This window comes from Oryctolagus cuniculus, chromosome 4, assembly GCF_051225735.1.
Source record: "Oryctolagus cuniculus isolate XC-2025 breed Fujian yellow rabbit chromosome 4, ASM5122573v1, whole genome shotgun sequence".
Lineage (NCBI taxonomy): Eukaryota > Metazoa > Chordata > Mammalia > Lagomorpha > Leporidae > Oryctolagus > Oryctolagus cuniculus.
In genome coordinates this window covers 117,845,336-117,872,331 of record NC_142870.1, presented here as the reverse complement: position 1 = coordinate 117,872,331, position 26,996 = coordinate 117,845,336, and the positions used below count along the sequence as shown (strand labels likewise).

Here is a 26,996-nt window from a genome sequence, read left to right as displayed (position 1 = left end):
GGCCGGCGCACCACGCTGATCCGATGGCAGGAGCCAGGTACTTATCCTGGTCTCCCATGGGGTGCAGGGCCCAAGTATATCTTCTTTTTGAATAGATCTCTTGATAATTAAATAGTTAGGACACCTTTTTAGTCTCCTATCAGATTTTGTCTGTATGATTTAATTGTGGAATTTAGTTCATTTATATTCAAGGTTATTATGAATAAGTAATGACCTGGTCTTGCCCGTTTTCCTTTGAAATTCTTTTGGTTGTTTCGAATACCTTCTGTTGTTTGTCTAGTTGGTTTGACACTTAAACAGACTTTTCATGATGCAGATTACATTTCCTTGTTTCTGTAAATAGTACTTCCTTAAGGGTCCTTAAGATGGTGATGAATTCCTTTAATTTTCTGTATTCTTTTTGTAAGACTTATTTATTTATTTGAAAGGCAAAGTTACAGAGAAGCAGAGACCAAGGGAGAGAGGTTTCTTCAATCCCACTTTCTTCATGATCTGACAACAATGAATTATTACTTTCATTTGGGGATATGATGTTTTCTGGATTTTTCATATTTCTTTGTTCTTAAATTCATGTTTTCACATGGGTGGCATCAGTTAATCCTATCACTTTCAGCAGATGGTTTTAGTCCATTGAAGACCTTTTCCTAAAGTTGTCCATTTGGTATTGGTTTGGTAGATTTATTTGGCTTTAATGCCAATTTGACTGCATGTATAGTTTCTATGCTTTTATTTGTGTTAGTTGATGTCATTAGTAGTTGAGCTCTGGAGTGCTACTGCAGCTCACTATGGTCACTATAGTCCTTGTTGTGCAGATTTCCAGTCATCTTCCAAGGGAGAATCTAGAGTCAAGAGCTTTTCAGGTGTTGGGAGGAGGCTCTGCTGGTGCTGTGTGTGGACCTGACACACACATTCTCAGCTAATATCCAACTCAGGGCCTGAAGTTTAAGATTATTGTGAGGGGTCAGCATTGTAGTAAAGCTGGGTAAACTACAGCCTGGAATTCCAGCAGCCCCTATTGGGGAATTGATGCGACTCTCATTTGCTCTGCTTCTCCAATCCAGCTTTCTGCTAATGTGCTTGAGAAGGTAGAAGAAGATGGAGCCAGTGCTTGGGATCCTGTGGGAGACCAATGGAGTTCTGGGCTCATGGGTTCAGCCTGGCCCAGATTGAGCTTTCACAGCCATTTGGGTAGTTAACCAGCAGATGGAATATCAATCTCTTTCTCTCTCTCGCTGTCTTTCTGTCTGTCACTCTGCCTTTCAAATAAATAAATAAATCTTAAAAAAGCTTAGCACTAGCTCCAGGAACAGGATGGTATTGGAGAATCCCAGCCACTGCTAGATTCCAGGGTCTGAGGAGCAGTAGTTATGCTGGTGGACGAGGTGGCTTCTACTGATGCTAAGAGAGTGCCTGGTCTATGAGAGTGACTGTGGCTCTGCAACAGCAGAACAAGCAGTCTTGGACCACTTTCCATGGGATGCATGTTCATCTGGGAGGAATACAGTAGCTCCAACCTGGAGCTGCAGATGAGCAGCACATTACTTGCCTTTAAGGGACATAAAAACCTGGCAGCTTCCAAGGTGGGGCTGGATTCCTTAGTTGCACACTGGACCTGGGTGAGATGGAGCAGAGAAACTGTCCAGAGATCTCAGCAAGCCAGAAATGTGCTTAGATGATTGTGGCGTGCTAAACCAGGACAAAGCTCCAATTATGCAGCTTTGTGCTGCATTTAAAGTGCAAGCCCAGTATGAAGTTATTTTAGGCAAGCTGTGGAAAACCCAAGCCAAAGCCCTTACAAGTGCACTGTGTACCTCATTAGGCAGAGCACATAAAACCAAAGTCGATTTCCCAAGAAGATGCATTATATATTGCAGTAGGTGTGGCACAGAAAGACCAAGCCAAAACCCCTATAAAGTACATTTGACAGTGCCAGCAAGTCCTGGAAACTGTCAAAAATGGTACCTGGGATGGGCTTGATGTGGAAACTCTGGGTACCGGCAATGGGATGGCCTTGAGCCTAGTGGTACAGAGTTTAGTCTGTAAGCCCTCCTCTGTTCTGTTGTTGTGATCACACTTATTCACTGTTCATAGTTAGTCCAAAGTCCCAGGCATGTTCACCCTTGCAGATGTGCACACTGTCCAGTGAGTAGAGCACTATCCCTACTGCACGCTCAGATCTCTTAGCAAAAACCATCCCTAGTATGCAGGAAGCTCTGACGCCTTGGTAGTAAGACTGTACAGGTGCATGGGAATCCTGACAGAGTGCTGGTATGCACAGGTTCCAACAGTTACCAGAAGTGTTTCATGTATTTTGGGGAGGGGAGGCAGTGGGAGTAGGACAATCTTCAAATCTGGAGCTTCCAGGAGCTAACACCCTAAAAACCCGTAATAATTATTTCCATACTCATTGCATTGTAACTTTCAATTCCATAATAGTTGCTTTTTCCCAAAGAATCTGCTGTGTTGGGGGTGGTGTTGTGGTGTAAGGTTGAAGACACTGCCTGCAATGCATCCCATATGGTTGCTGGTCTTGTCCTGGCTGCTCTACTTTCCATTTCAGCTCCCTGCTAATGCACCTGGGAAAGCAGCAGAAGAGGGCTCAAGTTGGGACCCCTGGCTCCTGGCTTCGGCCTGGCCCAGCCCTGGTGCTTACAACCACTTGGGGACTGAACCAGTGGATGAAAGATATCTTTCTCTCTATTTCTCTGCCCACCTCCCCTCCTTTCAATAAAATAAATCTTAAAAATACAAAACAATTTGCTGTGCTGCCTTTCAAGGATTCCTGATAAAACTGGACAGAACTAGCTACAGCCAACCTTGTTGTTGAAGCCTGCACAGATCAGTCCAGACTGATTGGAGAATTACCTTACAGTTCACTGTGATGTTAATGACACCTCTGGTGCCGTTTCATTACTGTCCTTGAACTTAGAACGGCTGTAAAGTCAAGATTTGTCAAGAGTGTGCTCAAAGACCTTTCCTCACCCTTCCTCTGCACCCACCATGATCTGCTTTCTTGCACCCAGTTCTACCCCACTTACCTTAACTGCAAGAATTCCCAATTCCTCTTGTACGAAGAGATTGACTGGGGCTTCAACATGACCTGGCCTCTTTTCCTATAGGCCTGCAGTGAAAAATTAACGTTCTCTTTCTCGGAGATGCATCTAGCGTTTTTGCAACTAATCTGTTTTGTGCAAGCAGGTGCCCTATCCTACAACACTTTGCTGCCAGGTCTCAGTGTCTTACTGCGTTCCTGCTGCTCACTGCTGCATGCATACGCCCTTCCTCAGACACACACCTTCAGAAGTACCTGATTTGAGTTTCTCTGTGGAGAAGGTGGCAAACACTGGGCTTCTGTACTTGGTTGTCTTAAATATTTCTCTAAATTTATTTTTTTTCAAGGTACTCTATTAAAATCAAGAGAAAAAAGAGAGTCCACGATCTTGTACAAGATCAGTAAATATCATTTTATTTAATTTGCTAAATATATATAGTATTTTTCTAATATTAAAGAAATGTTTTCTTACATTTCTTAAATGTCTAACGTCCAGGAAAGTGTAGAATGTGACTGAAGTCTGCATCTTAATGTCCTTCTGTTTTCCTCTATGGCGCCCTCCATCACTGTGGCACACATTCATGGCAAATTCCACAAAAGGACAGCATGTGCAAGTCGGAACCTCTTACTTACACTCTTACTGTCCTTATTTAACCGTAATATGGAGATGAGAATGAGGCTTACATTGAGGAAATCAGCATCCTTAAGCAAAGCACTTATTGAACTGTAATCCGTAATCAGTCAAGGGAGAAAAGGCCCCAGAAGACCAACACTCATGGGTGTGTAAGCAGCTGAAAGTTGTTTTAGAGATAAATTAATCCAGCAGCACTCTGGGTTTGGTAATTATTCTCATGATTTATGATCAGACCTAGGTTCATAAATGTCTAGGGATATCAAGGCCCAGGCATATTTTAAGCTGGCAGAAATTGGCTTTTTAATAATATAATTTCTTATTCATTACCTATTTCTCACTCATATATATGTGTGTGTGTGTGTGTGTGTGTGTGTGTGTGCAAACCATTAACATGATATTAAAATTGCTTCTTTTGTGGATAGTCAAATATAAATAAAAATTGCATGATGGTGTAAAACATTCAAATTTAGTTACATTTCTGAATCAAATGAATAAACAAAAAATAAATTAGGTGCACATAAACCATTATTTCAACTGGGTTAACATTTGTGATACAGGATACACATACACACACATACACACACAATACACCTAATGCATATAAAATAAGTTAAGGCCGGTGCTGCGGCTCACTAGGCTAATCCTCCGCCTGTGGCGCCGGCACCCCAGGTTCTAGTCCCGGTTGAGGTGCCGGATTCTGTCCCGGTTGCCTCTCTTCCAGTCCAGCTCTCTGCTGTGGCCCGGAAGTGCAGTGGAGGATGCCCCAAGTGCTTGGGCCCTGCACCCGCATGGGAGACCAGGAGGAAGCACTTGGCTCCTGGCTTTGGATTGGAGTAGCACGCTGGCTGTAGCGGCCATTTGGGGGGTGAACCAACGGAAAAGGAAGACCTTTCTCTCCTTCTCTCTCTCACTGTCTATAACTCTCTCTCTCTGTCTCTCTCTCTCACTGTCTAACTCTGTCTGGCAAATAAATAAATAAATAAGTTCAGCAAATGCTCATTGCCTGCCTCAATCCAAGGTAAAACCTAAAGTATGGTGTGATATCTCTATTATAGAATTCTTATATTGTTATAATTGTTTACCAATTTTCTCCTCAACTTGAAAAATCCTAATTATCTTAGCACTTGTCTTAGTGACTGACATAGAAATGATGTTCCAATATTATTAGCACAATGAGTTTCATATTCTTGTATGACATAGCTATAGTTAAGCTTGTTCACATTGTCCCTTTTTTGGGATTTTGGAAATTGGATTGAAATCAAAGTAAATTCTCTCTGGTGGTAGAAAAGATTAGTGTCTGATTTTCGCACTATGTGGAGAAAGTTTTCATGATAAAGAAAAACAAAAACAGCTAAAATGCAAATAATATTCCTGACAGTTGTTCTGGCAAATAGTCCTAGCAGCGTTTTTGTTTGTTTGTTTCTGATGATTGATGCTTAAATGTTCTTCCATTCATATAGTTTAGCTGCAAAAGCTATTCTATAACCCAGTGCAATGTTCTTTCTCTTAAACTATTTTGAGTTAGATTTCTGCCAATAGAAAACAGATGAATACTCTCCAAAATGCATGAATTCAGAGGAATTAACATAAGTAGTTATTCATCAATGAGTTGAAATGGAATGCAGATATATAAAATTTGGCTTATATAATGTTAGAAGAAAATAACACATTCCCAAGCTTCCAAATGTATTACCAAAGATTTAGAAATGGAATTATTCACATAGTAATATTATTCTTAGTTTGACATTTTGTTTTTTTTTCTTTTTTAATAGAAAGCTTTTATTTATTAAATATAAATTTCATAAGTACAACTTTTGGATTATGATGATTCTTCCCCCCATGCCCACTCTCCCACCACCAAACCATCCCACCTCCTACTCTCCCATCCCATTCTTCATTAAGATTCATTTTTTAATTATCTTTATATACAGAAGATCAACTCTATACTGAGTAAAGATTTCAACAGTTTGCACCCATACAGACATACAAAGTAAAAAGTACTGTTTGAAGACTAGTTTTACTGTTAATTCTTATAGTATAACACAGTAAGGACAGAGGTTCTACAAGGGGAGCATGTGCACAGTGACTCCTGTTGTTGATTTAACAATTGACACTCTTATTTATGATGTCAGTAGTCACCTGAGGCTCTTGTCATGAGCTTCCAAGGCTATAGAAGCCTCTTGAGTCCACAAATTCTGACATTATTTAGACAAGGCCATAATCAAAGTGGAGGTTCTCTCCTCTTTCTTTGATGGTCCCTTCTTTCCACTGGGATCTCACTCACAGAGGTCTTTCTTGTAGATCATTTTTTGCCACAATGTCTTGGTTTCCATGCCTGAAATGCTCTCATGAGCTTTTTAGCCAGATCTGAATGCATTAAGGGCTGATTCTGAGGCCAGAGTTCTGTTTAGGGCATTTGTCTTTCTATGAGTCTGCTGTGTGTCCCGCTTCCCATGTTGGATCATTCTCTCCTTTTTAATTCTATCAATTATTATTAGCAGACACTGGTGTGGGGAGCAACCCGGACTGGACTGAGTTACTGGAATTAAGACTTATTCTATGCATCTGCTCTCCCACAATATGGCACTGGGAGAGGAGAAAACAGCTTCTACACAGCTGCCTCTTGCCAACTTGAGTGATGACCTCCAGGAGCTGCTCCTGCTCCTGATTGGAGGAGAGCAGCGTACTCGGCGTGTGGGTAGCAGAGTTGGGATTGGTGAAGAGGACTATAAAGGAGGAGAGAGACAACATGCACCAGGAACATCTAAGGGGAACATCTATCTGAAGGAACACCTGTGCAGCCCCCGAGAGAGCCGGCCGGCGGTGTGCCGCTCCCCTGCGGAAGTGGGGAAAAGTGGCAGGGGGCCCACCCCTCCACGGAGGTGGAGGGTCGGTAGCCAACCCGGGAAGAACCAACAGCAAACCCGGGGAGGGCCGAGCAGACGAAAGAACAACGCAGGGTCCTGTGTCGTTCCTCCATGAAGAGGGGGAGCGACATAATGGTGCCGTGACTCGGATAGGAAACTTAGGAGGGAAGAAACGGGAAGAAGTGGAAAATGCCGGAGAGAGAGACTAGCAAAGAGCCTAGGGAAAAGCTGGACAGAAAAGGTGCCGGAAAAAGCTGTCGAAAGCCTAGGCATAGACTCGGATACGGACTGTGGGAAAGAAGTTAGGATTTAAAGTGAGAGCAAGAAGAAACTTAGACTCAGATACGGACTGCAGGTTGAAAGTGAAAGTGAAACCTATAAGAAACTTAGACTTGGATACGGACTGTGGGGAGAGGCCAGGAGAAATGAGGGAGGAATATTGTTGGAAGAAAACTTAGGGAAACATACCGGGTAGAGAAAAATCTTAGGGAGGATGAAGCCGCGAGTGCAGGCTGAAGCGGAGACGTAAGCTATCTTGGGATTCTTCAAGTCAGCCCGGGGAGCAAAAGGCGAAAATCTGGAACCAGAGGCAGAGACGTGGGCCGCCAGGTTGGAATTCGCCAGATTAGTCCGGGGAACTTGGACTGAATGCCGGTGGCGGAAACGTGAGCTATGCTGTGTGATTCGCAGAAGCCGCCGCGTGCAGAGAGAGCACGGGGCGTGAATAGATAGGGAACGCGGGGCTGGCGCGAGGCTGTGGTGCGGGCGCGAAGGGCGTGGAGACCGCGGAGTGTGCGCGCGAAGCCGAGCCGCGCAGAGCCGGGAGCCCGCCGGGAAGCCGCGCAGATGAGAGAAGTGCGGGCTGAAGCGGCGCAGAGCCGGGAAGCCGCCGAGAAGCAGCCTCGGGGCAGGCACCGGGAAGCCGCAGGGATAAGAGAAACAGAAGTTTAGAAGTAAAATGAGAGAAATAGGAATGCTGGCAGATAGAAGTAAAATGGGAGAGATAGGAATGCCCGGAGATAGAGAAATAGAGAAAAATAAGGCCTCCCCTCAACATGGCAATGAGAGAGCTTGGATTCGGTCTGCCTGATTAGGGAGGTGGTGAGCACCTGCGGGCGGCTAGTAGCTTATGCGCCGCAGGTCACCGAAGACAGGCATGAGTTAACATCAATAAGTCTCCCCACAATACCGCAATGAGAAGGCTTGGATTCGGTCTGCCTGATTAGGCGATAAGCACCAGCAGGCAGCTCGACCAGAGTATGAGCTGCAGGTCACCGAAGATAGGCACGAACCAACACCAATAAGTCTCCCCACAAGATGGCAATGAGAGGGCTTGGATTCGGTTTGCCTGACTGATAGGACTTGTAAGCACCTGTGGGCAACTCTAGCAAGCAGAGCAGAGTGTGTGCCGCGGGACACCGAAGACAGGCGCGTATCAACGCCAAAAAATAAAAAGAAAGGGGGATCTGTGGGGAGCAACCCGGACTGGACTGAGTTACTGGAATTAAGACTTATTCTATGCATCTGCTCTCCCACAATATGGCACTGGAAGAGGAGAAAACAGCTTCTACGCAGCTGCCTCTTGCCAACTTGAGTGATGACCTCCAGGAGCTGCTCCTGCTCCTGATTGGAGGAGAGCAGCGTACTTGGCGTGTGGGTAGCAGAGTTGGGATTGGTGAAGAGGACTATAAAGGAGGAGAGAGACAACATGCACCAGGAACATCTAAGGGGAACATCTATCTGAAGGAACACCTGTGCAGCCCCCGAGAGAGCCGGCCGGCGGTGTGCCGCTCCCCTGCGGAAGTGGGGAAAAGTGGCAGGGGGCCCGCCCCTCCACGGAGGTGGAGGGTCGGTAGCCAACCCGGGAAGAACCAACAGCAAACCCGGGGAGGGCCGAGCAGACGAAAGAACAACGCAGGGTCCTGTGTCGTTCCTCCACGAAGAGGGGGAGCGACACACTGGTCTTATTTATGTGATCCCTTTGACACTTAATCCTATCTTTATGATCAGTTATGAACTTAAACTGATCACATTAACTAGTAAGATGGCACTGGTACCTTCCAACTTAATGGGATTGAACAACTTCTCCTGATATAAAACACAGACTATTTGAAGACAGACAAGTAGAGGAGAGGAAAGTCAGAAGAGATTACGCTTGAGGGAGCAGAGTGGAAAAGAAGATGCACTGGAAGTTAGATTGATAAATTTGAAATTTCTACTAGGAAGATTAGATGCAAAATACAAGTTGCTGCAGCTACTGAAACGTTGTCTTGTAATAGATACAACAGCAATTCTGAAAATGTTTCCCAACCACATTTGGCAAGATGACAAGAGCAAAGAATGTGATGGTTGCATTCATCCAGGATTGGGAACTTGCAAGGTGAGAGGGGCCAAGGAAAGGAGGGAAGTGTCTGAGAATAATTCTCAGTTTCCCTGATGGATGGTATGGGACAGGGAAGGAGATAAAATAGGAAGAAGTTGAAAGTGGAATGGAGTTGCTGATTTTTTTTTTAAGATTTATTTATTTCTTTGAGAGGCAGAGTTACAGAGAGAAGGAGAGACAGAGAGGTCCTCCATCTACTGGCTCACTCACCAATTGGCCTCAATAGCCGGAGCTGTTCTGATCCAAAGCTAGGAGCATCCTCTGGGACTCCCACTTGGGTGCAGGGACCCATGCACTTGGGCCATCTTCTACTGCATTCCTAGGCCTTTGACAGGATTGGAAGTGGAGCAGCCAGAACCTGAATCGGTGCCCACATGGGATGCATGTGGAAGCTTAGCTTACCATGCCACAGTTCTGGCCCCTTGCTGAGAGATTTAACATTTTGCTGAAGTTAGAGTGATTTATGGCAACATAATTGACCTATCTTTATTAGTTTGATTTGGGCAAATAAACAAAATCAATTTGCATTTCAAAACTCCATGGACTAGAAAATATTTTTAAAATATTTAAAAATCACATCATCTTCTAAAGGGCAAAATTCAATTTTACTTGGGACATCAAAAGATTTTTCCTTTATAGAAAAAAAACTGTAGCTTTATTCTAAGAGCAAAGTTAATTCATTTTATTGGATTTAAACTACTCACTATTTTTTGGCTTTCTTATGTTTTAACAGCTGTGACTATAGATCAAGTGAAAAGAGGGGAGTTTTGATTATTTCATAGATAAAATAATCCTTTCCTAAAAGTTCCTAATTGCATGACATTTTAAAAATAGGGATAACTTAAAAATATAAAGGTAACCATTCATTGACTTTTATTTAGAATAACTTTTAAGGGAGATGGTATTATGTTTGCAGTGGGTTAAGCCACAGCTTGGGACACCCATAACCCAAATCAGAGTGCCTAGAACTGGGTCCTTGCTTCCATTTCCACTCCAGCGTCTTGCTGATGTGCTTGGGAGACAGCTGGCCCAAGTATTTGGGTGTCTGCCACCCTAGGCTTTAGCATCAGCCCCAGATGTTGCAGACATTTGAGGAGTTAAAACAGATGGCATATCTCTCTCTTCCCACTTGCCCCCACTGCCTCTGTGTGTGTGTGTGTTTCCCTCTCTCTGCTACACTGCCTTTCAAATAAATAAATAAATCTTTTAAAAACTGAATTGTAAGAAAGGACAAATCAAACATGTATGCAAAGTCCACATTGCATAAGTAGTTACATTGTGCAATGCAACCAAAGAAAATGTTTAAAAAACAAAATCATATAAGGATTGCAATAAACTAAAAAAAAGGTTCTTTGTTATTCAAAGTACTTCAGATCCAAAGTTGCAAGTATAAGAAATCTCTGTGCTTAGCACGGAAGCTGGAATTTGGAGTGGTGATGGGGTGCAAACCTGGGAACTCTGCCATGGAAGATGAGTGCCCCAAGTCATGAGTAAACTGCTATGTCAAATGCCCACCCCAAAATTTTTATTAACATTTTTCTGTGAGATATGCTTTGCCCTTCAAAACAGGATTAGTAGTTAAACTATTCTCTATAAAACCATAGTTTTACACAAAATGTTGGTGCTCATAAAATACAAATATTATTAAAAAGTCATTTAAAATAATGTTGTAAGACATTAAAACTGAATAAATCTTGGGAAATAACACCAATAAAACACATTGGGAGAACAAGGAAATATAGATAATGCCTCAAATTATACCGTGGTGTCAATGTTGAAATTCCCGTATGTGATTATTGTATTATAGTTATTAGGAGAAATATCTTGTTTTCAAAATGATAAATGTTAGTTAGTGGTGATGTGATAGCACACGTACAAATAATGCTCATGGTTTTTTCCCAAATAATGCATATTCTGGAGAGAAAAAGAGAGAGTGACAGAGAGAGAGAGAGGGAATTTTTAGCAATCAATGACTGTTGTTGAGAAGTGTACAAATTACTACTTTTCTATTTTATTACTCCTGCAACTGTTGAGGAAAAAACAAAAGGCAAATGCATTTTTATAGATTTCATTACATGCTTTCTTTAGCAACATATGGATGATGATGATTATAGAAAGAATGAAATGTCATTATGTTTCTATAGCTTTTTGCTCTTTATAAAACAGCTCAAAGAACTAAACTCCTTTTCTACCCATATGGAATTCCAATTTAAAAAAAAATACAGAATAAAATACTCATCATTGGTTAAGAATCCTTCATTCACTGGGGATTTTATAAATATCAATTCATTTTACTCCTTTTTACTTTACGAACTGATGGGCAAGGTAAATCTCTGCTTCTTTTTTAAAAGATGAGGAAGTTAATACTCAAATTGATTGAGTAACTAAAGTCACACTGTTAACAAGTGGTAAAGTCTGAAATCAAAGCCAGTTCAATTAAATTCCCATAAGCCTGGAGTCTTTGTGCAGCTTCTAAAAGGCATAAATTTGCACTTGCCTAAAGCCAATGTTCCTTGCTGGTTGCTAATCAGATTGGGGGAGAATATCAGTAACCTGTATCCTTGTATAACTAGGTATTTCCCTGGCTTTGATATCTCTAAGAAGAATGGCTCATAAATTAATTATTGTCAAGTAGTTGACCTTGCTATGTTTTTATAAAGCTTATCTTAGTTTACCAATGCCTTGAGAATAACCAGATGGTTTTATAACCTCTTTTACAGTATCCTCAAATGTACCTATATTGTCTGCTAACACATTTAGTTGGAAGTATTGGCATATCTATTTATGTGATAGTTTGGCCACATTAAAGCAAGGGCATGAATAGTGGAAATGCCCCCATTCATGACGGACAGCTCAGGAATAAGTGAGTGTGGATTTTCAGGTTGTTTTTCAGTGAAGAAGAATGTTGTGGAATATGAAAGCACCTGAATACAGGGGTTATTCATTAGCTCTGAATAACCACAAACTCAGTCGCTGTATAAACCAGTTTTGTTGACAGAACCCTAGGACATAGAGAACATTAGTTATCTCCTTAATACACAATTGATTAAGATCTATTTTGTCAAGTATCAGAAATCCTGAGAAATTTTAAAAATAAAACACCTCTAAGGAAAATAGCTTGCAAGATTTGAAACAAATGTGGTTATGCTCCTATTGCTCCTTATCATTAGACTGATATATACTCACTTTATTTTCATTCACTGGTATTTATTTGACATAATTTGTCAATAACCTTTGGGTTAAACTTATACTCACTTTAATTTAATTTTTATTGTATTTATTTACATATCTATTTAAGTATTTTATTTATTTATTTTTTTTTTTTGACAGGCAGAGTTAGACAGTGAGAGAGAGACAGAGGCAGAGAGAAAGGTCTTCCTTTTTTCCGTTGGTTCACCCCCTAAATGGCCGCCATGGCCAGCAGTGCTGTGCCGATCCGAAGCCAGGAACCAGGAGCCAGGTGCTTCCTCCTGGTCTCCCATGCGGGTACAGGGCCCAAGCACTTGGGCCATCCTCCACAAATAAATAAATATTTATTTATTTGAAATCCAGAGTTACAGAGAGAGAGAGAGGCAGAGAGAGAGTTATTCCATTCACTGGTTCACTCCCCATATTGCCACACTGGCTAGCTGGTGCTGAGCCAGGCTAAAGCCAGGAGCCAGGAGCATCCTCCAGGTCTCCCATGTGCATGCAGGGACCCAAATACTTGGGCCATCATCTGCAGCTTTCTCAGGTCCATTGATAGGGAGCATGATGAGAAGTGGAGCAGCAGGGATACAAACTGGCACCCATATGGATGCAGGCATCACAGGCCATAACCCTCTATGGCACACCTACCGCTTTGCATTAGTTTAAATGATATGTTTAGATAAGAGGGATAGAGGCAGATATCGTGGCACAGTGGGTTAAGCTACCACTTGGGACACCCACATCCCATTTTGGGGGGCTAGAAGCAAGGCTTCTGACCCAGCTTCCTGATAATGAGTCTGGTAGGTTGGAGATGATGGTCCAAGTACTTGGGTTTCTGCCACCTATGTGAAAGACACGAATGGAGTTCCTGGATACTGATTTCAGCCTGGCCTAACCTGGCTGTTGTGAGCATGTATGGAGTAAAATAGCAGATTCAAGTTATTGTGTTCTCTATCTCTCCCTCTGTCTTTGTCTCTCTGCCTTTCAAATAAAATAAACTTTTTAAAATTTTTATTTGCAGTGTACTAGATATTTGTAAGTATTTTCTTTCAACTTAAGATTTCTTACATATTGGTTTTTGCAGTATAAATTTTTATATATTCTTAATTATGATATACCACCTGGTTGCTATCTGAAATGTATATCAAATAATAAATCACATAACCAAAAGAGTTAGGCTTTCAAATCTGTGTACGAAATCTTCATTCACTTTTTATCTTCACTTCTCTTATTAGTTTTTTACCCTTACACAGAAGAGAAGATTCTCTTATAAGTGCCTGGAAATTAGTAGTCGCAAAGATAGCTCCTTGAAAATATTAAGGCATGTTTTTTAAGGTACAGATATGCATGAGAACCTAGTAAGGAGACTTATGCAAGGGTATTATTTAAATTGCAAAATCAACTTGCTCTGTGCTTATCTAGGAGTTTCCTAGATCAAGCACAGCCAAGTATGGAGGCTTGAGAATTGTAATAACTCTCTACATTATAGTCTTTCCTTTTTAGCTCCCAGAGAAAATATTAACTCTTTTCGTGTTAAACACGTAAACGAACAAATAAAAGCAGTGAAAGTTAAACAAAAAAAACTCAGTATTTTATTTCTAAATTGTGAATCAATCTAGCACAGATAACTGTGAAACTTTGTGCAATGACCAAAAAGAAAGCCTGGTGAATTTGCTTCTGTTTTTTCTTGGTTTCCTTTTAAAGTCAGGGCTTCTCTGTAAAGTCTGAGAGCAGTTTTCCGTGGCTGGCCCTGGAAACAAGGAGAGAAAGACTTATACTGCCTAAAGTCTTGGAGTAATATACAGTGAGTCTCTCAAGTGTTGGCTTATTCAGATTAGGATTAGTATATTTGTGTGGAAAGATAACATCACATGCTTTTCGGTACAGGAAGGGATATTTTAATATTAGCTGGCAATGAACTCCCATCTTTGTGTTTTAAGTCCCATCACTGGCTGTGCTGCCTCCTATTTTCTTCATCAACACACATTTTTTTTTTTCTAAAGTAAGTGATTCATATTTTAAAGTTGAACACTGAAATACTTTTTAAAAAATAAGCCCTATCATCATCCCTTTTCAAAGACAGCCATTTTAACTGGTGTGAGGTGGAACCTTATTGTGATTTTTGTTTGTGTTTCCAAATGACTAGTGATCTTGAGCATCTTTTCATGAGACTCTTGGCCATTTGAATTTCATCCTTTAAAAAATGCCTGTCTATATAACCTTAACCAGTTTCTTAACTGGAATGTTTGTTTTTGTTGTTGTTTATTTTCATGAGCTCCTTGTATATCCTGGATAGTAATCCTTTATCAGATGTATAGTTTGCAAATATTTTTTCATATTCTGTCAGTTGCCTCTTTCTTGAGTGTTTCCAGGGCAGAAGCTTCTGAGCTTGAAATAATCCTATTTGTCTATTTGTGTCTGTACTGCCTGTGCTTCTGGTGGCTTCATCCATGAGGTCTTTGCCTATAGCCATGTTTTACAGCATTTCCTCTATGTTTTCCTCTAGTAATTTGATGCAGAGGTCTTGTTTCATATTTCCGCACTTAAAGATCCAATTTTCCTGAAACCATTTGTTGAAAAGTCTGTCCTTTCCCCCAGAGAATGATTTTAACTTGTTTGCTAAAAATTGGTTGTACATGTATGGATTAATTTCTGGGTTCCCTAATCAATTCCACTTGTCCACATGTCTATGCCTATGCAAGTTCCAGGCTGTTTTGACTATAACTGCCCCATGATAGATCTTTAAATCTGTTATTATGTTGCCTCCAACTTCATATATATTGTCTAGGATTGCTTTAGTTATCTTGGTACTTTTGTGATTTCATATGAATTTTTGAGACAATTTTTCCAAATCTGAAAAGAAAGTCTTTGATATCTTGACTAGAATCATATTGAATCTGTAAATTGTTTTCTATAGTATGGATTTTTTGATTATATTAATCCTTCTGATACATAAGCATGGGAAATTTTTCCTTGTTCTGATTCTTGCATTTCTTTTTTTAATCTATTTTATTTTTCATTGTTGAGATCTTTCACTCACTTGGATAAATTTACCCCAAGGTATTTAAAATCTTTGTAGCTATTGTGAATGTGAATGATCATGCATGATTTTTCTCAACCATGGCATTATTTGTGTATACAAATATTGTTGATTTTATATCACGCAACTTTGACAGATTCTCTTATGAGTTACAATAATCTTTCAGTGAATTCTTTTGGTTACCCTATATATAGCATTATATCATCTGCAAACAGGGATAATTTAACTATCTCATTTTTATTCTCAATTTGTATCTGTTTGATTTTTTTTCTGTAAAGACTTATTGGCCCAAAAGCAACAGGAAAATTTTATTGGAGGTATAAATTCATGGTCGCCTCTGATTTTGCGTCTGGCCTGGAAGGTTTGTTAGGGTGTTGGAGCTCACTTAGGCCAGTGGAGCACTCCCCTTCCCTCACTCTAACAAGGTACATGGATTCAGTTTGCCAAAGTGGAGCACCAATTAACTTCTGTGGCATGCAGATGGCTTCAAGAATGCCACGGATCTTTTCAAAGAAAGGGATGCTCATGGGGCTGAGAGTGGACCCACTGTTCTCTGTGACTGCAATAAGGCATGGGGTATGATTGGGTCTTTGGGTAACTTCTGATTCTGGCTTCAGCAGCTCAGAGTTAATGAAGTTCTGGCTTAGGTCATCATGGAGGGCTCCATGCTCATACTGAGGAGTGCACAGATCCTTTTTGCAGGTTATATACCTGAGTGAGTGAGGTCTGGAGGCACTGGTGGATCATGCTAGGTAGTTGGCTCATCTTGGCAGAAAAGAGCTGAGGCTGTGAACCTGCCACTCCATGTGATCACTCCGTTTCTCCCCACCCCTGCCAATGACAGAGATCTACCATGTGCAACAAGGATGCTCACTAGGCTCTTTTGTCCCACACTCCAGTACTGGCCTGAGATCCCTGGCCTCACTCAACGCATACCTCTGGATATCTGCGGAAGGAGCAGACACGCCAGAAAGCCATAGCGGCATATTTCAAAGACAAAAGCCCTCAGAGGAGAAAAACTAACAAATATTTACATAGATGCTTAAAAATTAACAGAAATACAAGAAATATGAGAAAGAAAGACAGTATGACTCCCCAAAAAGAACACAGTAACACATCAATATTGGAGTGTGAAGAAAGATTAATGAAATTGATGAAAATGATTGCCAACTAGACTCGCAGCTGATATCTCATCAGAAACCCTACAGGCTTGGTGAGAATGGAGAGACATAGTCCAATTCCTAAAACAAAACAAACAAAAAGCTGTCAACCCATAACACTATCAAGCTAACCTCTCATTTATTCATTTATAAGTGAAGATGAAATAAAGACCTTCCAAAACATAGAGAAATTAAAAGAATTTATCACCACTCATCCAGCCTTACAGATGATACTTAAGGATGTGCTACATATAGTTTTGAATATTTATACATGCAGTATTCTACAACGAGATTCTTAAGGCACATTGTTAAATTCATTTCCAGCTTCGAACTAATTTTTCCTTCGGCATGAATTAACAGTCCAAGAAGAGCAGTAATGTAGCAATAAGACTGTGGTGTTGCCTGCACTTCTACCTCTCTCTCCCAAACACATATTTAGAGACACCAGGAAATCAAGTAATAAGTGACTAGATGCAGGATAGGACTTTTCCAAGTATACATAATATTGGATAATTTGAGAAAAAATAAATAATTAAAAGACTATAACAAGTTTATGTTATTTTTATTAACGGGGTACATGCTAAACTGTTATAATTAAGAAATGCAATATAGCAGTTTCAATAAGGCACAAGTTTATTCCTCTCTTACCTAAAATCAATAAAATCATTGCACAATTTGGGCTCTTAGAAGTTCTTCCCACATTCTTATCCAGAGACCCAGATGGTCAGTGTTGCTGTTTTGCCTACTGTCAAAATTCCTTCAAGGAATGCTTTTATATAAGTAAAATAGTGTCTGGCCCCGTTCTTTCAAAGAAGGAGGTACCTTTCTCTGAAGGGAGGAGAGAACGTCCACTTTGACTATGACCCTGTCGGAATAAGATCAAAGCCGTCAAACTCAAAAGGCTTCCAAAGCCTTGGCAACTCATGACTAGAGCCTAGGGAGATTACTGACGCCATAAACAAGAGTGTCAAATTGTTAAGTCAACAACAGGAGTCACTGTGTACTTACTTCTCATGTGGGATCTGTCCTTAGTGTGTTGTCCAATGTGAAGTAATGCTAAAACTAGTACTGAAACAGTATTTTACATTTTATGTTCTGTGTGGGTGCAAACTGATGAAATCTTTACTTAATATATACTAAATCAATCCTTTGTATATAAAGATAATTGAAAATGAATCTTGATGTGAATGGAATGGGAGAGGGAGCGGGAGATGGAGGGGTGTGAGTGGGAGGGAAATTATGGGGGGGGGAAGCCATTGTAATCCATTAACTGTACTTTGGAAATTTATATTTACTAAATAAAAAATAAATAAAAAAGAAAAAAATATGTAAAATAGTGTCTTAATGTAAACTTTACTAAACTGATATTTCATAGTGAACCATTTCCTTCAACATGCTCTTATGTGAGCATCTAAAAACAAAATGAAACCTTCCATTTGATTTTTCTAACACGTATCAAAATTCATGTGCCATAATCTTAATGCCAGCCTACTCATATCATTATTGTCTACTTTTCTGCATAGATTAAATGTTTTCTTTTAGTCACCCATCACCTCTCTTGATATCTTTTCCATAGCTGGTCTGCAGATGATATTTTCTCTTCTAGCTTCAAGATAAACTAATAATCTCATCATTTGTTACTACTCCTTTGGAATCAAAAATGACAAGCTACAGATAACAGCACATTATGAATGAGTTAAATATTATATTGCATGTAAATGATTGAAAGCAAAATTGTTCATTTTGTATGATTCCATTCACATAATGTCCTAGAACAAATCTATGATTAAAAAAAAGTAAAACTATCTAAACAGTGATTCTTTGTGGAAAAGTGACTCGGAAGGGACTTGAAGGAAATTTCTTCTGATGCAAATTATACATATATATATATTTTTACACACACACACGCACACACACACACACTATGGTATAAGTTAGCCTGGTTTATGCATTATTCAAAATTCATTGGAAGCTGGCGGTGTGGCATAGTGGGTAAAGCTGCCACTTGCAGTGCCATTATCCCATACTGGTGCCTGTTTGAGTCCCAGATGCTCTATTTCCAATCCAGTTCTCTGCTATTCTCCTATATCCTGGGAGAGCAGTAGAAAATGGCCCTAGTCCTTGGCCCCTGTACCTGCATGGGAGACCTGGAAGAAGTTCCTGGTTCCTAGGTTCGGATTGGCACAGCTCCAGCTGCTGTGGCCATTTAAGGAGTGAACCAGCAGATGGAAGACCTCACTCTCTCTCTCTCTCTCTTTCACTTTCAAATAAATAAATATTTGCAGACACTATTCTTGTTTATATGATCCCTTTGGTTCTTAGTCCTATCATTATGATCAATTGTGAACAGAAATTGATCACTGGGACTAGTGAGATGGCATTGGTACATGCCACCTTGATGGGATTGAATTGGAATCCCCTGGTATGTTTCTAACTCTACCATTTGAGGTAAGTCAGTTTGAACATGTCCCGCATTGTACATCTCTTCCCTCTCTTATTCCCACTCTTATATTTAACAGCGATCACTTTTCAGTTAAGTTTCAGCACTTAAGAAGAATTGTGTATTGATTACAGTATTCAACCAAAAGTATTAAGTAGAACAAACAAACAAAAAATACTAAGAGGGATAACATATTAAGTTGCTCATCAACAGTCAGGGTGAGGGCTGATCAAGTCACAGTTTCTCATAGTGTTCATTTCACTTTAACAGGTTTCCTTTTTGGTGCTCAGTTAGTTGTCACTGAGCAGAGGATGGCCCAAGTCCTTGCACCCCTACACCCACGTGGGAGACCAGGAAGAAGCTCCTGGCTGCTGACTTCAGTAAATTTGTTAGTATGTTAAAGCCGAAAGGAATCCTATAACCATTATCTAAATGAATATAGAAGACTATTATAAAAAAAAAGGAGTGATGCCATCATAATAACCTGGTTTCCTCCCAAAATGTTGGCAATGCCTTTAGATGGACCGTACCAAAGTGAGGAGACAAAACTCAAACCGGGTTTCCCACATGGTGACAGAGACCCAAGTGCTTGAACTATGGCCTGCTGCCTGCCACAGTGTGCATTTGTAGGAAGTTGGAACTGGAAGCAGAACTGAAACTCAAACCCAGGCACTTGGATATGCTATGTGGTATCCCATGCAGCATATTAACTGCTAAGCCAAATGCCCACACAGCCCCCCCAGCCCCCCAAAACACCTTTTAAATGATAAAGACAATAAACATGCACATTTTAATAGAAAGCTTTTATTTCATAAATATAAATTTCCTAAGTACAACTATTGGATTATAACAATTCTTTCCCCATAACCACCCTCCCACCCCCAAACCATCCCACATCCTACTACCTCTCCCATCCCATTCTACATTAAGATTCATTTAAAAATTTTTGATTGATAAAATAATAAGATCTTGAACATATACCACAGTAGTTTTTCAATGTATTTTTGTGCCCTACAACTCTTCATACATAACCCTGCTCTATACCATAAAATGAGAGCTTGATATCTTCACTTTTATAAACAATGTGACATATTCTTATGCCACAGATATTTATATGTATATCTACCTAATGTAACATATTGGTCTATTTAGCTGACAAATTGTCATCAAACACTTTTTGTTGGGGGGGTATTTTAGATGAATATCATGAAATCATTACTGGGCATTATTTTAAGCACCAAAAATATGTATGAAAGGGTATTTTATTTTATTCATCCACCCTCCCTCTTTATTCAGCCTCATTCATATACTAACAGCTAAACAGATGTGCTGCCTTAATATTGGAAATCTTTAAGATGTGTTATACAGCAATTCTATTGCTAATTTTTACGTTTATGAACTGTGTTAATATTTTGGCCGTCTTTTGCAAGCCGTGGAGTAGTGCTGAATACATCAAGATGACCACAGTGAAATAACTGCAAACGTATTGTTCCTGGGGAAAGTGATTCGGTTTCACTGTGCATTGCAGACAAATGACAAAGAGCAAATAAGTCAGAAACACTTCAGTCACCAGTAACAGTTTTTTTCTTTGACTGAACCTTTATCAATGTCACCTAAATGGTAGAACATTAGCGACTTGGACTGCATAAAGCTGTAGCCATTCAGTTTCTCTTTTGTGATTTTTTCCACCTCATTTTGTTATATTTTAAGTTAATTATGCTTCATTTCCATCTGCAGGGTATTATATAGTAGTGAGATTCTGATACTCTGATTCCAAAAAATTTAAACAACTACAGAGATTATTTAGGTTTAGCATTTTGTAGTATAATAAGTTGGAGTTTACCACTGCCAGCATTTCAAATGAGTGAACTTCATTTAGCAGTGGGAGAGGTCAGTAATTCAGAATTCTCTATTTCAGTTGGAGAAGAACAGTAGGAAGCAAAAAAGTGTCCCTGTAGACTCTGCGATCAGGCAGAAAGCAGAGGGAGAAAATTAGGAAGGCTGCAAATCTAAAAAGCAATAGCATTTCCAAGAAGAGAGAAATAAAATAGAAATAAGGTTGGATAGAAATGTGATCCCTGTTAAACATAAGAGTGGGAATAAGAGAGGGAAGAGATGTATAATTTGGGACATGCTCGGGCTGACTTGCCCCAATTGGTAGAGTTGGAAACATACCAGGGGATTCCAATTCAATCCCATCAAGGTGGCATGTGCCAATGCCATCTCACTACTCCAAGTGATCAATTTCAGTTCACAATTGATCATAATGAAAGGACTAAGAGTCAAAGGGAGCACATAAACAAGTCTAGTATCTGCTAACACCAACCGATAGAATAAATAAAGGGGAGAGTGATCCAACATGGGAAGTGAGATACTCAGCAGACTCATAGAATGGTGGATGTCCTAAATAGCACTCTGGCCTCAGAATCAGCCCTAAAGGCACTCGGATCTGGCTGAAAAGCCCATGAGAGTATTTCAGGCATGGAAAGCCAAGACACTCTGGCAAAAAGATCTCTGTGAGTGAGATCCCAGTGGAAAGAACAGGTCTTCAAAGAGGGAGGTGCCTTTCTCTGAAGGGAGGAGAGAACCTCCACTTTGACTATGACCGTGTCTAAACAAGATAAGAGTCGGAGAACTCAAGGGGCTTCCATAGCCTTGGAAACTCATAACTGGTGCATAGGGAGATTACTGATGCCATAAACAGGAGTGTCAATTGGTAAAGTCAACAACAGGAGTCACTGTGCACTTACTCCTCATGTAGGATCTCGGTCCTTAACGTGCTGTACACTGAGGCTTAATGCTATAACGAGTACTCAAACAGTATATTTCACTTTGTGTTTCTATGGGGGTGCAAACGACTGAAATCTTTACTTAATGTACACTAAACTGATCTTCTGTAAAAAAAAAAAAAAAAGAAAAAAAAAAAGAAAGAAATTTTCAATTCCCAACTTGACTCTCACTGGGATTAAACATGACAATAGGTCTGATCTGATTTCATCATCATTTTAAAAAAATCATCTATTATTTTTCACTTTATGTTTCTGTGTGGGAGCAAACTGTTGAAATACTTACTTAAGGTATACTAAGCTGATCTTCTGTATATTAAGATAATCGAAAATGAATCTTGATGTGAATGGAAGGGGAGAGGGAGTGGGAAAGGGGAGGGTTGTTGGTGGGAGGGACGATATGGGGGGGGAAGCCACTGTAACCCATGAGTCGTACTTTGGAAATTTATATTCATTAAATAAAAGATAAAAAAAAAAAAAAAAAAAAAAAGAAATAAGGTTGGATAGAAAGGATACAGCTTAAAGGTACACAAGAGAAATCATACAGGAGTTTTGAGTGATGATCCTTTCATGAACAGCAGGAAATTGAGTAATACACTTTCATTTACCGCTGTAACCATAATTACTAGCCCACCTGCATTTTGCATTCCAATGAGAGAAAAGAAGTTTAAATTAATTTTTTAGCTTTATTTTAAATGTGCCAAGGAAACCAAAGGAATTCCTGTAATTCCTTCTGTAATACACTAGGATAAATGTGTTCAATATTGAGTGCATAAATTAAGCACTCCTAATTTGATTAGCTTGGGTTTTGTGAAGAAAAATAGGTGAAATCCCTTATCAGGAAATGGTAATTCACCAATGTCAATTAATTGTAATCCCTACCTATCTTGAATATCAACACGGAGGTCAGCTGAAGATGAAACAATGAGTTCATCACTTGGAAATTAATAAATGCCCTGTCGCAAAGATGCTCTTAACCTTTACAGGGGGAAAGGGGAGGAAAGAGAGGGTTTTACGTGCTTTAGAAAAACACATTCTGTGTTTTGAATTATTGAACTTTTATGTAGTTTCCATTTATTTGTGGTTCAAGACTTACATATATTCCATCGAATAAGAATAGGTAACTTAGTTTTTTTTAAGATTTATTCATTTATTTGAAAGTTAGAGTGACACAGAGAAAGAAGGAAAGGTGAAGAGAGAAAGAGAGAGGGAGAATGAGAGGTAGAGAGAGAGACAGAGATTTCTTCCATCTGCTGGTTATCTCCCTAATTGGCCACAAGGGCTGTAGCTTCAGGGATCTGAAGCCAGAAGCCAGGAGTTTCTTCTGGGTCTCCCACGTGGGTGCAGAGGCCCAAACACTTGGGCCTTGGAAGTGGAACAACCAGAACTCAAACAGGAACCCATTTTGGATGCTGGCACTGTAGGCTGCCGCTTTACCCACTATGGCACAGCACTAGCCCCTTAGTTTTAATTTAGCTAAATCACATATGTCATTTAAGAGGAACATTAATTAAACTCATCATTACACTTAAATAATATGTATAGATATGAATGTATACAGGCATATAAATATGTAAAATACGTATGTACATATATATGCATATATATAATATATATGTTCCATTGTGTTACTCATTGTTAAAGATGACATTTATCTTAGATTTATAGCCATAATTTGTATTGAAAACCAAACACACAACTGCTTGTGTGTTTGAAATATATGTTAATTCAATATTATATTTTCAATTAAAGAAAGTATTTTTTAGTTAATCCTAGTCATTCTAGGTTTTAGAAGATCTGGGAAAATTATCCTGTGAAACTTGTTTTCCACCTGATTTCCACAGACTGAGGATGAATAGGTAAGTCTTTTAATTCAAAGAATTAAGGTACAATGATGGTATTAGAAGTTTCTGGGTAATGGAGATGGAGTGAGATAACCTTATGAATTAAACTGTAAGTTGATGCCCATTTGTTAAGATCTGGGATAGTTGAGACTCAATGACTCCCTGTTAACAACTTAAGAGGCTATGTACTCAGGTAGTGAGAAACTAAATGTATTCTTGTTTTAGGCTAAACATTTTATACTGAGGGCAAAAAACTCATAATGTAAAAAGTTAGTTTTAATTTTCTCTTGTCATTTTAATGCATTTCTATTACCAGGTAACATTGAACGTCATCCATTATTGCTGACAAAGGCTACTAGGCATAATGAAAAATTCATGAATTAGAGTTTTTGAAGACCTAAGTTCTAGCAATTGATCTGCCCTTTACTTCTTTGAGATCTTGAGAAACTTCATGCTTTTGAAAAAATAAAACCAGAAAGACAGAAATTATAAATTGTGAATGACAAATATTTGAGATTCCAATGCCATAAATTTTATTTGAATTTCAAAAAGTATGAACATATATTCATATACATATTTTAAAAAATATATAATAGAAAATTTAGAGTTTCATTGTGCTCTCTCTCATTTTCATCATTAGTAGGTAGTTTAGACAATTGCAGAAAAAATTCTGGAATCATACAGATTTTTAGTAATATCATTTCTTTTTAATATTGTGATATACATATACAGAAATATAAACCTTTACAACTTGATGTTTCCACCACATTATATTTCTTTAATATATATCCATTTGAAAAATACATCAGTTTTGGAAATTTCTGCATGTAATTAGATTTTATAATTTAATGTCTTACAACTTTTGATAAAATATTAGTAATTTATAAACAATATTGCAAACTACCTGTATCTCTAAGCTTTATACACACACACATAAAACAGGACTTCAAGGCATCTTTAGAAGAATGGGATTAAAGATGATTATTTTGATGCAAAAATTTAAAATCCATGCGTAATTTTTATAATACTTATTTTCCATGAGATTTTGAAGATGCCTCATTCATTTTGAGACACTATTTGCAGTGCCTTGTTAAAGGCATTAGCAAATCTATGATTATTTTGCAAATATTTTATAACAGTGTTGATAGCAATGTAGATAGAGAAATTGCTTTATAGCTATAAAAATTTTGGAGTGTCTCTGGAGCATAGATTCCTGCAGGTACAATTATCAGTCTTGAGGGAGACTGCTATCACGCTCTCCCTCTCTCATGTGCTTTGTACCTTCACTAGGACACTGTGGCAGTTTTCCTAGATGTGTGAAAAATGTATAATACTGATATTTTTAGATATGCTGAATACTTTTGTGGAGTATAGCTGATGAAGTTAAGAACAGGGATAACTTGTATCTTATAAAAATAGAATAACTTAAGCAATATAAATTACAAATATATACTATTTATAAGATCAAATTATAATTTAGATTTTACATAGAAGGTCTTTCTCTTTTCTTTCTAATCTCTCCCCTGAACCGTTTGAACATAGATTGCATATATCACAGGACAGGTTTCTAACTGATATAATATTTGTTTTATAAGAGTACAGGGAATTTTTTAAAGGTATTTTCAGGCGTTAATTATTTCTTTAAGATTTACTGTTTGGAGTCACTCTGCACTTACTCCTCATGTAGGATCTCTGTCCTTAGTGCGCTGTACATCGAGATTTAATGCTATAACTAGTACTCAAACAGTATTTTTCACTTTATGTTTCTGTGTGGAAGCAAACTGTTGAAATCTTTACTTAATGTATGCTAAACTGATCTTCTGTATATAAAGAGAATCGAAAATGAATTTTGATGTGAATGGAAGGGGAGAGGGAGTGGGAAAGGGGAGGGTTGCGGGTGGGAGGGATATTATGGGGGGGAAGCCATTGTAATCCATAAGCTGTACTTTGGAAATTTATATTCATTAAATAAAAGCTAAAAAAAAATAACATTAAAAGAAAAAAAAAAGATTTACTGTTCATAACATACTATTTTCTTCTGAATTATTCTATTTAACTCATAAATTTCTCCTTATAATGGATAGAAAATATTTTCCCAAATTTTATTTTTCCTTATGAATCTTCAGTTTTTTACTATATATAATCATAAAGAAATTGTGTTCTATATTCTTCTAATACATCATGTTTAATAAATGAGAAGTTTCATTGTATACATTGTATGGTATAGACAAAGACAACAAAGAGCCAATTTTTGAGTATGGAAAACTCATCTTTCCCATTTGTAATTCCTCCTGTAGCATTTGTGCACCAATTATGTGAATTTTATAAGCACATATTAAATAACTAATATATACTGAGCCATGTGTTAATGCGTGTTATCTTCCCAGAAACCTTTATTTAAAGTATACATATTTCATGCATTTCATAAATACAAATTTGGGAGCATACTGATCGTCTCCATCCTACCCGACATACCACCCAACTCCCAACTTTCCTCCTCCTCAAACTCCTGTTCCCATTCTTATTTTTTACTAAGATCTATTTTCTTTTCTTTTCTTTTCTTTTCTTTTCTTTTCTTTTTTTTTTTTTTTTTTTTTGACAGGCAGAGTGGACAGTGAGAGTGAGAGACAGAGAGAAAGGTCTTCCTTTGCCATTGGTTCACCCTCCAATGGCCATCGCGGCCGGCGTGCTGCGGCTGATGCACCACGCTGATCTGATGGCAGGAGCCAGGTACCTATCCTGGGCTCCCATGGAGTGTAGGGCCCAAGGACTTGGGCCATCCTCCACTGCACTTCCTGGCCACAGCAGAGAGCTGGCCTGGAAGAGGGGCAATCGGGACAGAATCCCGCACCTCAAATGGGACTAGAACCCGGTGTGCCGGCGCCGCAAAACGGAGGATTAGCCTAGTGATCCGCGCTGCCGGCACACTAAGATCTATTTTCAATGAACTTTATACACATAAGATCTAACCCTATAATTAAAGAGTTCAGCAAATATTATACATAAAAAAACTGTTCCTCAACAGTCGAGACAAAGGCTGCTAAAAGTCATCAGTCACCTCTCAAAATGTCAATTTCACTTCTGTAAGAGTACCTTTTAGGTGTTCTATTCATTACCACATATCAGGGAGAACATATTGTATTTGTCTTTTTGGGACTGCTTGTTTCACTAAGCATGATGTTTTCCAGTTGCATCCATCTTGTTGAAAGTGGCAGGATTTTGGATTTTGTAATGCTGCCTAGTATTCCCTGGTATACATATCATAAATTATTTATCCAGTCTTCTGTTGATGGACATTAGGGTGGATTCCATATCTTAGCTATTGTGAATTAACCTGCAATAAACATACGGGTACAGATAACTCTTTCATATGCTGATTTCATTTCCTTTGGGTAAATTCCCAGGAGTGGGATGGCTTTATCCAATTAAGTGCTTCTGTATGTCACTTCCTTTTCTCTGGCTATAGGTACAACCTGAACATGTAATGGGGTGGACCATTCTGAACTTTGTTCTGAATCTTTGTTGTGAAATGCTAGAATCATTTTCTTGCTTAAGTAAACTTTATAAAATTCAACAGGTCTTAGTTTTTCCTTTTAAAAGG

General features: G+C 39.0%; 1 protein-coding gene across 1 annotated transcript in view; it reads right to left on the bottom strand.

Annotated features, from left to right (window-relative positions):
• Window positions 1-1,294: 1,294 nt before the first annotated feature.
• Window positions 1,295-26,996, bottom strand: part of LOC149127084 (uncharacterized) — a 146,348-nt gene continuing 120,646 nt past the window's right edge. The window contains 3 exon segments of the mRNA XM_089331396.1: window positions 1,295-1,612; window positions 3,039-3,113; window positions 3,686-3,776. Coding sequence (XP_089187522.1) covers window positions 1,295-1,612; window positions 3,039-3,113; window positions 3,686-3,776 — 484 coding nt within the window.